The sequence below is a fragment of the Macrotis lagotis genome, chromosome 3 (genome assembly GCF_037893015.1).
Source record: "Macrotis lagotis isolate mMagLag1 chromosome 3, bilby.v1.9.chrom.fasta, whole genome shotgun sequence".
Lineage (NCBI taxonomy): Eukaryota > Metazoa > Chordata > Mammalia > Peramelemorphia > Peramelidae > Macrotis > Macrotis lagotis.
Window position 1 is genome coordinate 218,493,064 of NC_133660.1, and position 18,136 is coordinate 218,511,199.

Below are 18,136 nucleotides of genomic sequence, written 5' to 3' on the forward strand. Positions count from 1 at the left end.
GAATAAGGAGTAGTATCACAGAAGCCTCATGAGAGGGAACATGTAAGATTATGCCCATTTTGTTGGGAGGAAAGGAAGGCTCAGACAGTGTTCTAAGATGATTTACCTAAGATCACAGAACGAATGAATAAGATGAATAGGCTGGATACTAAAATGAATTTCCTAACTACAAATCCAGTTCTCTTTTCATGACTCCAGGCTGCCTCATATTGAACAAGATAAAATCCTCCTTGTATTACCTCCCAACCTTCTTTCTTTGCTTGTAGTTCTACCCTCTGGGCAAAATGGGACAAATCTTACCTTTCTTCTGAAAGTCAATTCTTCAAATACTTGAAATGAGCAATTTTGTCTCCTGTTTTATCTTCTCCCAGCTAAACATTCCCATATCTTTCAACTAATCCCCTTTTTTTTGTCATTTGGTCTTCTCATATTCCTTTAGATAGATTCCCATTTGTCAATGTCCTTTCTGAAATGTTGACCCAGAACTGAATGTTCTATGAACATTATGACTGATGGGGAAATGTTTGCTATTTGCTTCTTTAAATAGATCTGGTTAAGAGAAAGTACATGATCATAGGTAGGGGGGTCCCTCATATTTTTCAGCTTTGATAGTATTGCTTATGAAACTCCTATAATGGCTCATGTTCTTTTTTATTCTGACAACATCCTTTTTTTAGCTAATAAAATGATGCTGCACATCCACAGCTCAGCTCTCAAGCTCCGTGGGTGGCTGATGGTGGTAGGAGGGTGAAGTGGAGATCAATAGTGTTCTCTCTGTTAGCTGGCATAATAAATATTGACCTTGAGTTCTGCGGGCAGCAGCACATGGGATCTTGAGTAACAGGCCTCCATTTAAGTCAACTGAACAGTAATTTGTAACCAAAAATGATGGATAAAATAACCAAGTGATACGTACATTTGGTTTGGCTTACTGGTAACTTATGTTACCTAGAATGAAAAACAAAGGGGTAATGTCCTCAAATTTGTCTATGTTCACTTAAATTTGATTCTCAGTTTGACCACTTCATAGCTAGGTGACCTCTGAACCTCAGCTTCCTTGTTTGTAAGGTAGTGATCACAGTACAGTCTATTTTAAATGATTGTTATGCTCCTCCAATGAGATACTGGATATATAACAAAAAATATTTACATAAAATTTAAATCATTGTAAATATTAATAGTAGCCTTGACTTGGCAAAAATGTCTTTTTGTACAACTGCTTCTCATCTATTTGACCATCAACCCCAGCCATCTCTTTCCAATTTGTCCTCACCATCCCAGCCCTCAGTCAAACACAACACAACACCCATATACACATACAAGATACTCTATCTTTTGCTATAGAAACAGTAATTAAAGCAATATTACCATTGCTTTTAGAAATACTATATGCATTAATTCCCCTATGATTCCACTCACCAATCCTTTGACTTCCTAAACCCAAAACATGCTTCTCTAGTTACCCCTTTTCTAATCAGCACAATATATATTGCCTACTTCTACTGGAATATAGGGTAGCTAGGTGGTAAAGTGGATAGAGTTCCAGACCTGGAATCAGGAAAACCCATCTTTCTCAGTTTATATCTGGCTTCAAACACTTACTAGCTGTGTGACCTCAGATAAATCACTTAATCCTTTTTGTCTCAATTTCCTCATCTGTAAAATAAGATAAAGAAGGAAATAGCAAACCATACCAGTGTCTCTGCCAAGAAAGCCCCAAATGGGGTCACAAAGAGTTGGACATGACTGAACCTCACAACAAATTGGAATATAAGTGCCTTGAGTACAGGCACTTACTTTTTTTCTTATATTTGCATTTCTTTTTTCTTTATTTTTAACCTCAGCACTTTACATTGTCTTCAACAAGCAACAATCAAATAATAAGTGGTTTTCATTCACTCAAAACTGAGCAGTTTTTGCTGTTTGTCCTTCATTTTCAAAGAGAACCAGTGGCATCACAGGGTAATGTCTTGACTTGTGAATTGGATTTGTGAGGCAGAGTTGCACAAAGTCATCAGTCTCATTCTCCTTCTAGAGTCCTGTGGCAAGACAAAAGTTATAATGACTAGCAATGGCTACAGAGGATGACCTTAGTGTCTTCAGTGTCTGACCAAGCTCTAAGCACTCTACAATGCTTACTTCAACTGTGTGACTTGTTATAAATTAATTCCCCTCTCTGAGTTATAATTTTCTTCACTTAAGAGTATTTGAACCATTTCAGGTCTGACATGCAATGGTTTTACATTTTGTCTCCCTTGCTAAAATATGAGCCAGATTAGAGCAAAGCCATGTTTCCAAGACTGTTAGGACAAATGGTTCTAAATTGTCCTTGTCCCTTGGAGGGGAAAGCTTCACATGGTTGGAGTAGACAATTCACTGTTGGGATTGAGAACTGTTGGTTACCTTCAACTTGGTTTTAACTGAATGTTGATTGTTCAATGGTACCCATTCTCTGCTTTCAAGAACTCCTCTGAGGAGCAGCTAGGTGGCACAGTGGATAGAGTGATCCTGGAGTCAGGAGGACTTGAGTTCAAATCCAACCTCAGATACTTAATAATTGCCTTATCTGTGTGACCTTAGGCAAGTCACTCTTAATCTCATTGCCTTAAATAAATAAATTCTTAAAAAAAAAAGAATTCCTCTGTGGTCATTTTAGGCTATTGAAAAGTAATATTATGGGGCAGTTAGGTGGCACAGTGGATAGAGCACCAGCCTTGGAGTCAGGAGTACCTGGGTTCAAATACAACCTCAGACACTTATTAAATACCTAGCCATGTGGCCTTGGGCAAGCCACTTAACCCCATTGCCTTGAAAAAAAATCTAAAAAAAAAGTAAGATTATTTTGAACAAAGTGGAAGTAGGAAAGGTGGGGAGGTGCTCAGAGAATAACCCTCTTAGTAAGTAGTTCAGAATTATGGAATGAGCCCTGAACCCAATTTTACCATTTACTAACTATGTGATCTTAAACAAATTGCTTTATTTCTCTGAACCCCTGTTCTTGTCTGCCATAGAGACTTTACAGAGTTGTAAAAATCAGATGAATACAGATTACTTTGTGAACCAAAAAGGTGTTTTTAATAAATTATCTGATCATTCTTCCACTACAACCTTCTTCTGTTGCTTAAAGACTGTGTTGAATGTTATATTGGGCTTCAAATGTAGCCATTACAATATGTGATTTTGCATATTCCCTTGAGTGGGATTTCTAATATGGACCCAGTGATGAACTATGCCTTTGCCAACCAAAGACTGACATACTTAGGAAGACTGACTCCCAAGGACATATTTGTTTTTTCTTTAACAACAACAGTCCTTGTACTTAAAGGCACTTTAATAAACATTTGCTGTATTGGAATAAACTGTATGAAAATGATCCCCTAAGACTATGTTCTGTATCAGTGGAGCAAGTATCCACACTGATAAAAATCAATTTCTTTGTGAAATAATTAGGTAAGAAACATTAATAATAATAGTTCATACATCTATATTACTTTAAGGATTTAAAATAATTTTCCTAAGAATATTATTGGGGCAGTTAGGTGGCACAGGGGATGGAGCACTAGCCCTGGAGTCAGGAGGACCTGAGTTCAAATCCAAACTCAGATACTTAATACTTACCTGGCTGTGTGACCTTGGGCAAGTCATTCAACCTCCATTGCCTTGAAAAAAAAAGAATGTTATTATTCCCATTATACAGATAACTGATTTTCATAGAACTAAAGTAATGCTTCCAATGTCATGAAGTTAAGGAGTAATAGAATTGAAGTTCAGCATTGTCCAGAATGACAAATTCCTTCCATTGCCCTTGTCCCCAGAGACATCTTCTTTCCCTGAACCAATTTTCAGTCAAAGAATTCTTCCTATGCCTAACATAAATCTCTCGTATTTAAAAATAAGTCTCTCTCTTCCTCCACTGGCCTGGACAGGCACTTCAAGACTTGACTGCCAGTGGGTTTTGCTATGAGAAATGTACCCAGATGTACAGCCTTAGGACATGTTTGCTGCTGAATTTTAAGCAGTTTTACAATGACTGTTCTGAATCTGGGGCCACCAGAGGAGAGCATTACTATGCTTGTGATATTATTCACAGTGTTGGGAGATAATAAAAACTCATTTGCATCACTACTAAGATTCATTATATAAGGTTATTGGAATAGGAGATGGGACAAATTTTACCTTTTTCCTTACATGAAACCCTTTCTTTAATAGGAAACTAAAGTATCTGATGAAACTTTTGAGGAGGGAGGAAAATGTCCAAAATATTTTTAAAAACATGCCAATTGTGTATTTAAAAAAACTAAGTTAATTATATTTCATGCTTATCTATTAATTAAAGCAGGTTACCCAGATGGTCTGTCTTTTAGCATTCTGTTACCTTAGTTTGAGGTTTTTTTAAATAGTTAACAGAACTGACTAACTCAGAACTGACTCAAAACTGGTCCCTTTTCCTCCAGACTTTTCCCTTATCCATCTTGCACCTATTTAATGCCTAAGAAAACTTTCTACTGCACCATGTCAGAACACTTCAATGTTTCCCAATTGCTTGCCCAATGACATTGGACACCCTGATTCTGGCCTTCCAAAATCTGGCTCCAACCTAATCTACCTTTATATCATTTATGTATTCTACCTTATATTCTATTATCCCCTCTGAGCTAATTTTCCGAGGTATTTTTCCTATCACTCCCATCTCCTTCACCTTTGCTCACAATCACACATCATCTCTAGAATCCCAATTTCAGTCCATTGAGACTAGTCCCTCCCTTTTTTTCAAAATCCCTCTTAGCAGCTCCCTTCTTAATGAAGTCACTCCAAATCCTTACCAAAGAAGCAGTGATGCTTCCCTCGGTAAATCATAGATTTAGAGCTGGTGGAAGCATTTTAGATATTATTGACTAGAATCCAGATAAAGTAACTGAGTTTCAGAGATATCATAATGTCAGGATCAAATTTAGAACTTAAACCTAAGTGCCCTGACTTCAGCCCAACTGCTCTTTCCATTGTATCACATTGTCTTGTATTTTTTTTTTGGCAAAGCAATGGGGCTAAGTGACTTGCCCAAGGTCACAGCTAGGTAATGACTATGTGTCTGAGGCTAGATATGAACTCAGAGTCTCCTAAGTTCAAGTGACTCCAGGACCAATGCTTTATCCACTGTGCCACCTAGCTATCCTGTCTTATAGTATTTTGTCTGGATCTCTCTCCCCAACATTCATCTCACTTTCTTTTACACAGTTTTTGTGTAATATATCTTTACCCCCATTCAATTGTAAGGGACTTAAAAACAAGTTTTGTGTTCTATTTTCATATCCTTATCACCCAGAACAAAGTCATGCACATAGTAAGTTATTAATAGATATTTGTAGAATTTAATTTAATTTAATTTAGATTGTACTCTCTTGCCAATGACCCCACTCTACTGGGGCCCCCAAAATGAAAGAGTCCATTGTCTTTCCCCACTATACTCCTTCTGCTTTATAATGGAAGTTATTATTTTCTATTCTTCCCTTTAAAATCTGCTCTCTAGATCATGGATTTTTAATTTGGGATCCATAACATTTAAAAATGTGTATTTAGATAACTCTAATTCATTATTATTAGTCCATTGAAACCCTCTATATTCTATTTTATGCATTTGAAATAAGGATTCTAAGAAGGGGTCCATAGTCTTTACCAGATCTTCCAAGAGATCTGTGATACAAAACAATTTCTGTTCTAAACAGAAGTATTGATCACTAAGCAGTCATTGTATGGTTATTACATGATTAAGTAAAACAGATACTAAAAGTTTACTTCTCTAGTTCTGTAAGTTTTGCAGAGAGTTTTCCTAACAACAGCCCTGGAAAAGGTAGCTTGCCAATGCCATTTTATAAATGAGGAAACTGAGTTTCAGATACTGGACTAACTTGCTCAAAATCATACCTCTAATAAGTAACTTCTGGAAACTCTCTTTTTGCTTTTGCAAAGGATATCCTCTTTTTTTTTAAAAAAAATTAGATGAACATTTTCTTTTTAAATAATATTTTTTTTTATTTTTCCCCAATTACATGTAAAGACAATTAGCATTCTTTTTTTTAATTTTGAGTTTCAAATTTTCTCTCTCCCTCCTTAATCTCCCCCCTCCTTAAGACATTAAGTAATTTGATATAGGTTATATATGTTCAATCATGCAAAACGTATTATCATATTAGTCATGTTGTAAAAGAAGAGACATACCCAAAGGGGAAAAACCGTGAAAAAATAAAAAGTGAAAAAAATATGCTTTCATATGTATTCAGACCTTATCAGTTCTTTCTCTGGAAGTGGATAGCATTTTTCATCATGAGTCCTTTGGAATTGTGTTAGGTCATTGTATTGCTGAAAATTGTTTAGTCATTCTCAGTTGTTCATCATACAGTATTGCTATTACTGTGAACAATGTTCTCCTGGTTCTGTCCACTTCACTTTGCATCAGTTCATAGAAGTCTTTCTAGTTTTTTCTGAAGTTTGCCTGCTAATTATTTCTTAAAGTACAGCAATATTCCATATTGTTCCATATTCCATTTGTTCAGTCATTCCTTAATGGATGAATACTCCCTCAAGTTCCAGTCCTTCACCACTACAAAAGGAATTTCTATAAATATTGTTGTACAAATAGGTCCTTTCCCCCTTTTTAATTCCTTTGGGATATTGACCTATTTGTGGTATTCATGAATCAAAGTATATACTAGTAGTTTTATATTCCTTTGGATATAACTCCAGAATGGTTGTATCAGTTCAGAACTCCACCAACAGTTCATTAGTGTCCCAATTTTCCCATATTCACTCCAATATTTATTTTCTGTTATATTAGTCAATTTGCTTAGAGAATTGGAGAAATATTTAATCAATAGTGATTTAGAATATTTTTTCATAGATCCATAGATAACTTGAATTTATCTGAAAATCAGGCAACCAGCTTTTGATGATAAACAAGTTTTATACACACATACATTCATACATACATACATACATATATGCATATAAATATATATATGTAATTTGAAAGGTTTTACACCTCATCTTTGCTATCCTAAATATGCAATATTGTTTCTTCTAGGTGAGAAATGTGATAGGAAATTGCTGCAGTGTAACCTGGAATCAGAAAGTAGGTGAGCTGCAATTCAGCTTCTTAAATGTAATCACTTCCTCTACTCCTAAATTACTATGTGACCTTAGATAAATCACCTCAACTCTCTGAGTCAAAATGTTCTCACATATAGAAGTTAGACTAATATTGTTGATAATGATAATGAGGAGAAATATGAGAAAGAGGAAGAAGAAAGGAGTAGTCAGGATTTCAGGATTACAAAGGGTTTTCCTCACAACAACCCTCGAATTAGGTATTGTGAATACCATTTTTTCCCATTTTACAAATGAAGAGATATATCACTGTGAGTTCATTTTCTTCATATGTACAATGAGGATAATATTTATTCTATCTATCCCACAAAGCTTTTGGGAAAACTAATGTTTGTGAACCCTAAAAAGCTAGGGGTGTTACTAGTACTAAAGTGTCTTTGAAAAACTGTCCTTGTATCAGTAGAAATATGTTAATCCTATTTTTCAAATGAGGAAATTGAGGCATGGGGGAAGAGAAGTGACTCTCCAAATTCACATTGACAATAAGCAGGACTGGAAGCAAAATCTAGTCTCCTGACTTTAAACCTGATCTCTTTCCACTACATCTACAAACAACTACACTAAGATGTTTCTTTTAGGGGACCTATTTATTAGCACACCAAACAAAAAGAAACTGAGGAAGATCTTATTTTCATTATCAGTGGTAGAAGACAACCTAGCTCTAGTTTGGTGACTATTTGTCTTTGGAATGAAGGAAGTGGGGATGGGAAGGAAGTGCCCTTGGTAGGGTTCTTTGAGTTTGAAGAGAGATAGCCATTGAAATGTGTCTTTTTAGGACATTTGGAAAAGATTTTCTATGTGGCTTAAGAACCCTCTCTTTAAAAGTAGATGGGCTAGAAAGTGATAAAGAGTACAGCAATCCTGTCTTTGTACTAATACTATTCCATCATTTTTTTTGAGGCAGAGTTAAGTGACTTGCTCAAGGTCACACACTAGGTGTCTGAGGTCAGATTTGAACTCAGATCCTCCTGATTCTAGGACTGGTGTTTATCTACTGTGCCACCTAGATGCTCTTATTCAATAATTCCTTAAACCACTGCCCCTCTCTAGACCACAATTCCTTCTTCCATAACATCTTCACTGTGATGATGATTGGCCTAGATTTATAAGGTCCCTTCTCAGTCTGATATCTTGTATTCCAGAGGCCAAATGGTAGGTTAAAAGGAGGACACTACGAGAAGTGGTTCTCACAATGATCAGTGTAACTAATCAAGTATTCAGTATTCCAAGATCCTTCTAACTCTAGCATCATTCTTTTCATATTTTAAGGACCCTTCCAGCTTTGAAATCCTCTACATAGTGTTCTAAAGTCCCATGAAATTCTAACTACCTTTCCTATTGTGGCTCTTGTGAATCTATAGTTCTTCCTTTCATGGCTTAATGTCTTAAAATAACTGGAACAATGCTCATTGTTTCCTGTAACTTGTATTCTTGTATTATTTCTTCCTTCTACTGAATCCCACCTGTTTCCAAAAACTATGGAATTTTCTCCCAGTCTCTTCTCCTTTGCCCTAGTTCTGTTCACTATGAGTCAAATCCTGGAAATGCATAGGTCTTTGGGTGAACAGATTGGAGGAATTAAAAAAAAAACAGGTGGTCAAGAGAGGTGGGGCAGGGTGGGATGAGGAGGGGGCTTTTAGAGAAAAAGACTTGAATCATCAGCAAAACCCATTAGGCCTAATGTGATCTACTGTAAGACTGAGAATTAGAATCAATGCTTGGGCTTGTGATGCCCGGAGGGGCCATGGGCAGTTTCTCTCACCACCTTTGCAGCAAAGATTTCCAAGTCCTTGTTTGGGGGAAATGGATTTTTGTGTTTCAAAAACAACAGCTTTAAAAGGGTTCCGGATATGCTGATGCTGTGGTTAAACTCTGATTCAGAGTTATGGGCACTGACTCCGGGAACCCTCAATGAGCTGTGCCAGGGGCTTTGGACTAGGAAAAAGAGAGGGGAGGGAAGGAAGGAAGGAAGGAAGGAAGGAAGGAAGGAAAAATTTAGCTCAGACTAGGGGAGTATTTCAAAATAATCTGAGTTGTTCCAAAGTGGACTATTGTACATCAGGACATTATCCCTGGAAATAATGAAGAAGAGAATGATGGCCACTTGTCAGATGTGCTGTGGAGGAGATATGGGCTCACCTAAGGAATCTCTGAAGTACTTTTCAGTTCAGATTTTGTAATGTTCTCTGCAGAACTCTTAGCTCTCCCCCCCACCCCCACAGCCCTCCAGACTACACAGTATTGGTCAGTATATATCTGATTTCAGGCACTTGAGTTACTAGCTGTGTGACCTTGAGCAAGTCACTACACCTGATTGCCTCACATCCAGGACCATCTGGATCAAGATGGTTTCTAAACACTAGATCCAGGTGGCTCTGGAGGAGAAAGTGAGGCTTAAGCCACTGGTTTAAGACAGCAATCCCCTCACCCAAATCCAATTCATGTGCTTATCATTGCATCATCTCACCGATGTCAAGGTCTTCTTCAAAAAGGACAACTGCCCCCCCCAAAAAAACAGATTACTGCCCCATCAATTTACTTGGGAGGCAATGCATTTAATCCTCAAAGACACTATTGTGATTTGAGGGGCACTGGAAGTTTTTTCCCTTTGTGAAACTCTCCCACCAATGTGTTCTAGTGAAAGGGTTTTTTTTTTTTTTTTGTGAGTTATGGACCTTTTTGGTAGTCTGGTGAAGCCTATTCTGAGACTCATATTTATAAATACATAAAACAAAATGTATAAGATTATTAAGGAAATTGGTTATATTGAAAAGTTATCATACTATTATTTTTTTAAATTCATGGACCATAGGTTAAGGACCTCTCATCTAGGACCACCCTCAGGACCCATTCATATGAACAGAAAGGAAGCAGTTCCCTTGGTGAAGAAAAATTCACAACACTCCTAGTAATACCAGATCACTTTTGTAGCATACTTCCAATTTTCCAAGATCTCTATGATTAGGAGGCAGAGTGGGGCTATGCCTTATTGGAGTCACTAACAACTGACTAGTCAATTCAATTGTGCCTTACAACAGGTTCTGGGAATCTCAGGTCAGAGAATCTATGACTTTTCTATCTTCCTGAGGCACAATAACTTGCCCAAGCCTCATAGCTTCCAGTAGGGTAGCCCTTTCTTTGGTAGTTAAAATGGCCTAGAATAGCAATCTTAGAACATCAAAATAGAAAGGGATCTCAGTACCTTGAAAATAACCAGTTACATACTGAAAAGGTTGCTTAGAAATCATCCAATTCAACAGGTCACTTTTTGAATGAAGAAGCTGAAGCTCAGAGAGATTCTGTGACTTGTCTCAGGTCATTCAGGTTGCTCAGAGTAAAGCAAGCTTTGAATCCAGTCCTCCTGACTCTTACATTAGCACTCTTCCCATTTTGTATTTGACCTCTCCATCTGAGTAAAATGGAAATTTCTCCCCCACCCACCCACCCCCACATCCTATTAGCCTCCAGAAAATGTGGTGTCCTGTGTTTATGTGTGGGTCCATAGGGGTGGGCTGGGAACTGCATAGCCCTTTAAAGGGACAAGAGATGAACAGAAGTGGATTAGAAGAACTAGGTGCAGATACTTTGAGGAAGGCCAAAATCCCCTTTTCTTTCCAAGACTGTTAACCTCCCACCATTGTTGGAGGAGGTTGGCGGTTGATAGAAAGGCGGAAAGCAGACAAGCTTGAGTTGGATTTTTGTTTTGTTTGAAATGAAAATTAGAGAAGCGGAATTGGGGTGGGAAGGGGAGCTTGGAAAGGCAAATATGCAACAGAGGGAAGGTCGGTCCTGCAGGGCCACGCAGCCTAGGGTTGTGGGGCTGAGGGTGGTGTAGCAGTGGATGACTGGGGTTGAGATACGCCAACGACGTGCCTGGTTCCATCTCACCAATATTGTCCGATGTCTGGGATCCCTCCTGTTCCCAGAGAGGGGAGGAAGGATAGGGGCTGCTGGAACTTAGTCGAAGAAATGGGTCAAGGTCAGGGAAGACCCCAGATTAAACCTGGGGTCCCGGATTTGAGCTTCACCCTCCTGTGGGGAACTGAGAGGCTCTCCCCCGATCTTGAGAAGTTTGGATTGGACATTTCGCCATTGAAAGAGGAGCAAGCCACCACCTGCCCTCTGCCCCCTGGGCCTGGTTGGGGGGACAGGGGGAAGTGTTGGAAAACAGAGATTGTTATTATCACAGAGTGCAGGAGAATGCGGAAAGAGAGCGGGGTGGATAATGAGGGGAAAGGAATCCCTCAGAAAAGAGAGAGGTTTGCATAGAAATATTTGGAACTGAAGGAACCAACAGGAGGAGGAGGAGGAGAGGGAAATATTTTCCGGGGAGATAAATTAAAGGACCTAAAATAAGGGAATCAGGAGATTCTTGGATTTAGAGAGAGAAAAAGGAACAAAGAAGTGTATGGAGATCAGAGAGGGAGAGAGACAAAACTGAAAAAAATGAAGGAGAGAAAAAGAAGAAATAAGAAAAATAGAAAATGGGGGGAAAAAAGAGAAGAAAAAGAGATGGCGACAAGTATGTGACAGTCGAGAGAATGAAGGAAAGAAAAGGGAGGCTCTTAGACGTCTCCGTCGAGCAGACTGAAATATTTGCCGGGCCGGGGGAGGCAGAGGTAGGGGAAGCTGTGGCCGGGGTACAGGAGGGGAAGCGACAGCGGCAGCAGGTAGCGACTGAGCAAGGCCGAGTCCTTATAAAGGGCCGGCAGCTCCGAGGCCTGCTCGGACGCCTGGGTCCCCGCTGGCCCATCGGGCTCGGCAGCCAGCTGTCTCTTGAGTTTGTTCCGACGGTTCTGGAACCAGATCTTCACCTGGGTCTCGGTGAGCTGCAGGGAGGCGGCCAGGCCGGCGCGCTCGGCGCTGCTCAGGTAGCGCTTCACGTCGAACGTGGCCTCCAGCTGGAACACCTGGCTCTTGGAGAAGATGGTCCTGGTCTTCTTTTTACTGGATTGCGGCCCAGAAGACGGTCCAGCTCGGCCCTCGCTGCGATCTGTGGTGTCCGGGCTGCTCCCCCTGGGGCAAGGCAGATCCCTAGGCCCAGAGACCCCCTGGAGGCCTCCGGCTGCCCCTCTCCACTGGCCCGACGCCCAGCGAGTGCGGCTCCGGCTCCGGCTTCTTCTTGGGCTCGGGCTCGGGCTCCGGCTTGGGCTCCTACTCTCTGCCTTTCCTGCCGGGCAGAACGACTCGGGCTGTGAGATGTGCCAGGGCCTGGGGCTCCTTGAACCCTTAGCCTCTACCCTCCTCCCCTTCCGCTAGGATTCATTCAGTTCTCTCTCCCTCTCCTCTTTCAGTTCTTCCCTCCTCTTCCTCTCCTTTCTGACCTTTTTCCTCCCCCTCCTCCTTTCTCTCATCACCGCCCCCTCTCCTTCTTCCTCCTTTTCTTCCTCCTTCTCCATCACTTCCTTTTCCTCCTGCTCCCTCCTCCTCCTCCCTTCCAGAAATCGGCAGCCTCCCCGCTACATCTGGGTCCGGACACCCTTGGATAGGGCCTACCCCTCCCCGTCCCCAAGGAAGGGATGGAGGGAGAGCACATCCCACCCTCCCACTCCCCACCACACACACACATACACGCGGAGCGGGGGCTGATTATGCGGAAGGGGGGGTGAAGAGAAGAGTAAAGAAAGGGATTCTGGAAGAGTCGCAAGGATCCGGAGCTAGGCAGGGGAATGCAGAGAAGGAAAGAAGCCGCCGACGGACACACTCAAGTTCTGAAGGGCTTCCTTTTGGCCCCTGAGAGCAATCTGTTCATTTGACAGAAACAACTGGGGCTCAGGGAGGACAGTCTGGAACAAGATCACATTGTGGCCGTGAAACGGGACTGGGAAGAACCTGGGTCCATGGCATTCCAGCCAGGAGTTCTGCCCTCTCCCGGAGTTGGCCCCTCACGTGGGATACGAGAAGGGAAACCGGAGGGGATAGGCCCGAGGTTGGGAAGGGGGGTGCGAGAAGAGGGAGGCGGAGCAGCGCTGCCTACCTGAGCCGAGGGCTTGCCTCCCGACCTCCGCGACCACCGCCTCCTCTTCCTCCTCCTCCTCTTCCTCCTCTGGGTCCTCGTACCGCTGAGTCTCATGGGCCGAACTAGGTCCCCGAGGCCCCCAGCAGTGTCCAGGCCGCGGCGCCCCGCGCAGATCCGGGCGGAGGATGCTGTCGATGGTGAAGGTGCGGGGGCCCATCGGCCGCCCGGGCTGAAGCTGGGGCTGCGGCCGAGGGCCCGAGAGGCGGTCGCCCACCTGCTCCGCTCGGCTCATGGCGCTGCAGCCAAGGCTTGGTCTCCACCCTGAGCCCGGGAGCCCCAGGCCGGGGCCTCCTCCGCGCACCCCCGCAACCCCCGGGGCTCCGCGCAAGCCGCAGCCACGGCCATGGGCGGAGCTCGGGCCTGGGCCGGAGCCTCGCAGCTGATGGGAGACTCGGCCGCGCATTGGCCAAAGTGGGGGCCGGGGTGGAGCCAGGGAGGAGCCAGAGGGGAGAGGGAAGGCAGGAGGGAAGAAGGGGAAGAGGGAAGCTGAACGGGAAAGAGCGGAAAGGGGGGACAGAAGAGGGAGGAGGAAAGCGAACGAGGGGGAGGGAAAGGGGAGGAGAGGAGAGGAGAAAGAGGGGACAAGTAGGAAGAGAAGAAAGAAAGGGGCGGATTTGGAAGGAGGGAGAAAAGAGGCAATCGGGAAGAGGAGGAAAAAAGCATCCTTCCATCAACTCCCTCCCCTCTACAAACGCGCGCGCACGCACACGCACACACACACACAAACACACACGCAGGGTTAAACACATTTTGCCCGCTTCGTTGCCTCCGCTCACCTAGGCCTGAAACATTTCATCATCCTCAGTTTCCTTCTTCAATTTGTATGCATTCTATAAAGCCATGTTCGCATGCAAGTCACCTTCTCCTCCAGGTCTTCTCTATTCTCCCATTCTGCAGGGCTGTCTCCTCTCTATCTCACAGAACGCTCGGCTTCCTTCTCTCAGTCCTCCTTCTCATTATCTCTGCTTACATTTAAGTCTCTCGACCTTTGAACTCCTAAGGACAGGGATCCTGGCTACATGTTCTATCCCCTTCTCCAAGGCCAGGTCCCAGGAGTCGCCTAATAAATTGTTCTTTAAACTGAATTGAATCTAATTTGGGTGAAATATAATATGTTCAATGGGGAGCTGCCAGAGAGAAGCCTGGTCCTGATCGTTCAGGGTCCTGAATACCAGGTATGCGATTTGGAAGCAAATAAGTGAGAGTGTTCAAACAGGCGATTTTGAGTGTGGCAGGATAATTAAAAACTCGCTTGGTTTGATATACAGGAGAGGGAGAAAGATTATTGAAAGAGAGAAAGAGGTCAAGGGAGGAGGGGAAAGAAAGGCAGGAAGTAAAGAGGAGAAAAAGAAAGAGGAAATGTGGTGTTTTCAGATCTTGACGTTGCTACTTGTATGGGCTTTGGCAAGTCACTGAACCTCTTCAGGCTCCTTTTTTCCCCTTCAGTAATACACAGAGGGTTGTCTAAGCAGAATTTATCGTCTTTCCCCTGTGCAAAAATCAGTTGACCTAAGAAATGGAGGCAAAGAGGAGAGTCTAGCAGGAAGGGGGGGGGGGGGTCGAGGATGGAGAAAAGAACAGAGAAAGCGATGACGGGAAAGTAAAGGAAGAAAGCAAGGTTAAAAAGAGGGGAGGGAGTTAAGAAGGAGAAGGAACTGTAGTGTTGACTGGATAGAGTCAGCTGCGGGGAGGGGTTGCGGAAAGAGGAAAAAGCCCCGGTAGACAGAGCCCCAGACAGGGAGACGCCAGAGAGAACCAGGTGAGGGGAGAGAGGGCTGGACCAGGGGAGGAGAGCAGGACAGGGAGAGCGCTAGAGTAGGGGGCCCAGAGGAAACAGGGGCCTGGGGAAGAGCTAGTCACACTCAGGGGAGAGGGTGGGCTGGGAGGAGTTAAGAGGACCGAGAAAAGAAAGAGAGAATCCTCCGGGAGAGAAGGAACTGATGTGGGCTACAATAGCCTGCTTGCAGAGGGAGAAGAACCAGGGGCTCTTCCGGCCGAAGGGAGACTTGGGACAGGCAGAGAGCAAAGAAAAGGTTGCGAGAAAGAGAAGGAACTAGAAAGTAAGAGGATTGGTTCCTCATCTGAGGCTCTCTGGCCTCCACGGAATGTCACTGAACTTACCCTACCCTAGCCGGGACTGGATAGAGAAAAGACTGGGTTCTGGGCAAGACTGCCAAAGAGGACCAGACGGCCCCTCAACCCAGCGCCAGAGAATGATGCCGGGTCTTAACCGGGAATCTGGTGGGGAGATAGGAAGTGGTCAGGCAGCACTACGAGGGTCTGAGGGAACAAAGAGGAGGAAGAGAAGGAGGGAGGAGAGGGGAACTGCCCCAAGCAGGTAGCTGGAATTATGTGGACTGAATGCTGACATCTGTAGAAGAGATGGCTGCACAGGCGCTGTTCTATGGGAAGTGTGTTGGGGTGGGGGGTGTGTGTGTGAAAAAATCTTGTTTTTCATTATCTCGGTGAGTTTGCCAGTCTTGCATTCCCTGTTGGGAGCGGCAGTCCAGGCCCCTTTCCTTCCTCGCCTCCTTTCTACTTATTCTGAGGTATAAACGAGTCATGAAGGAAGGAGAGATTGATGAATATAGATGGTTTAAGAACCACTGCGGGAGCAGCACGGCTGCCCTGAAATCTCCAAGCCAGGCCTGCATACACACACACACACACACACACACACACACACACACACACACACACACACCTGGCCGTCCCCCCCCCCCCCCCCAATCCAATAACTCACAGCTCCTAGGCTACAATCTGCGCTGAGACCCGGGGGGTTTTCTCAGTTGATGGCGGAGATCCTTGGGGGTGTCTCAACCTCCCCAACCTCTCCGTCTCTCCTCCCGGCCCAGTCGGCAGAAGAGGGACGCGCCCTGACCATTCCACCCCGATCCTACGACCCTCTTCTAGGGATTAGGAGCTGCCTGGGGAGGGAGGGGGACGGGGAGAAGGAGCTGCCTCTTGAGGAGTGGAGAGGCTGCTAGGAAGAGAGGGAGGCTGAGACTCAAGTGCACTGAAGGGACCTGGCCGGCGTTTTCCGAACAGGAAACTGCCAGAGCCAAGTTACACTAGACCTGTGAACTTTATTTTCCAAGGCCTAGAGTTTTCATGTGAGCCCACCCCTCCCCCATCTAGATAGTCAACTAAGAGGCCGGGACGAGCGTTAAAGTCTGGTTGACAATAAGTTTAAACAATCAAAAGGAATTTCTGAGTGGTCACAATATCCTGAGGCAAGAAAAGAAGAAAAGAGGGAGGGGGAGAAGAGGAGAAGGAGAAAGAGAACGAGGAGAGGGAGGAAGAAGAGGCGGAGGAAGAATAAACAAGGGATGTAGGAAGGAGGGAGAAAGGGAAGCTTCTAGATTTAGGAAAACAAAGGTCATCGAGGGGTAAAACTATGTAGTAAATGATCAGACTAAATCGTTCTGCGAAAGCATAACTGGCTTTCCCTCTCCGTTTCCCAAGGAAAGTGACACAGTAAAACGAAAGCTAGATGGTGAGTAAGACTGGGTTCCAGTACCAGTTCTAGCACTAAGGTATTATGTAACTGTGAGCAAATCATTTCCCTCCGCTCTCTGGGAGAAAATTCCCTTCTTTATAAAATGGGGATGATGATCCCCAGGGACCTTATGCCCCAGGGTTGTTCAGAGGAAAGCACTTTGTAAACTGAAAACCTCTTCACAAGAGATGAAGATGGTATTATCAATCAAGATGGTGAAGCTTGGTGAGGTTGGACCGCGGGTGACTGGACCACAGCAGCTCAGATTCTCGATGCCTGAGTCTAGTTAGGACAGGAAAGGTGAAAGACGAACAGGGACTAAGAGCTCTTATAGTCACCCACCGCTGCATTAACAACGTCGATCAAAGATTTGGGGGATTTGTTCAGCAGACTGATCTTGCTAGGCAATTTGAAAGAGTCCATATTGAAACAATACAATACGAAAATCTATACAATTTGAAAACAATACCCGATAAAAGTTTGAGTTCACCTAACGCTTTGAGAGCCACACAATTTTCCTTCAGACAACGCAAGTCTGGTGGTACATGTATCTCCGTGTCCTCGTTTTACAGATGAGTATAAGGGAAGTTACTGAGACACTTGCCCAAGATCACTCCACCAGTGTATCAACTGGCTAGGAGCCCAGGTACCCTCCAGAAATGTTTACAAGTGTAAACCGTCACCTGAAATGTTTACTTTAAAACAGCGCTGTTGTAGAGCGTCCATAGGATAGCATCTCCATTTTGCTGAGAAAGGACTTGAGAATTTCAGTGTATTTCTTATTTTCCCTACCAGACTGTGAGCCTCTTGAAGGCAGATAGAAGTCATATCTTTCTCCCTGAGAGCAAGTAACTCAGGACTCTCCACATTTAAATAAATACGTATGGAATTTCGATAGCATTTACGGTTCAAACGTGTTTTTCTCATAACAACCTTGGGGGGTTAGTAAGCATTTTTTTCACAGTTTACAAATGAGGAAACCCCGAGTTATAGGGATTAACTAATTTGTTCGAGGTTCCACAGCTATTAAGTGGTACAAGCATCCCCTTTTAGCTTTTCAAATCCATAGCAGTACCCACACCCTACCTCCTCTTGTCTAGAAATTGTCTTCATTCTCTTCCCTCCCCAATTCTCCTCTTTTCTCTTGTCCCAAAGCAGGGCAGCGGGTCATCCGGTGATGTTATCAGAGTGGGAGTCCCAAAGTGACAGTCCCCATCCCCACCCACTGTGCTAAACTGAACTGAGAAATCAGCTTAATTCTACTCGCCCCTTTCTACTTTCCAGGGTGAACCTAGGAATAATGAGTAGATATGCAAAGCTATTTATTTCGACTCCATATGAAGAGGAAGGGAAGGGTGGGGGAGTTTCTCTTAGAGTCCTTAAAATCACCTATCCCAAACTGGAATGGGCTACTTCTTAGCAATGATGCTGGAGAAAAGACAGTGGGGGTTGGAGCA

General features: G+C 43.6%; 1 protein-coding gene across 1 annotated transcript; it reads right to left on the minus strand.

The window, feature by feature from the left end:
- Positions 1 to 10,633: 10,633 nt before the first annotated feature.
- On the minus strand, positions 10,634 to 13,412 carry LOC141516418 (uncharacterized). Its single transcript, XM_074227502.1, has 2 exons — positions 13,139 to 13,412; positions 10,634 to 12,331 (listed from the first exon to the last, which is right to left on the minus strand). Exons 1-2 carry the CDS (start codon positions 13,410 to 13,412, stop codon positions 11,727 to 11,729), a joined length of 879 nt encoding a protein of 292 aa, XP_074083603.1. The 3' UTR covers positions 10,634 to 11,726.
- Positions 13,413 to 18,136: the final 4,724 nt, after the last annotated feature.

Excerpts from the sequence above, each read along its gene's own strand:
- LOC141516418 (XM_074227502.1), bottom strand. The coding sequence starts at position 13,412 with ATGAGCCGAGCGGAGCAGGTGGGCGACCGCCTCTCGGGCCCTCGGCCG. Across the intron at positions 12,332-13,138 it reads GAGGCAAGCCCTCGGCTCAG|GAAAGGCAGAGAGTAGGAGC; the intron begins GTAGGCAGCGCT and ends TCTGCCCGGCAG.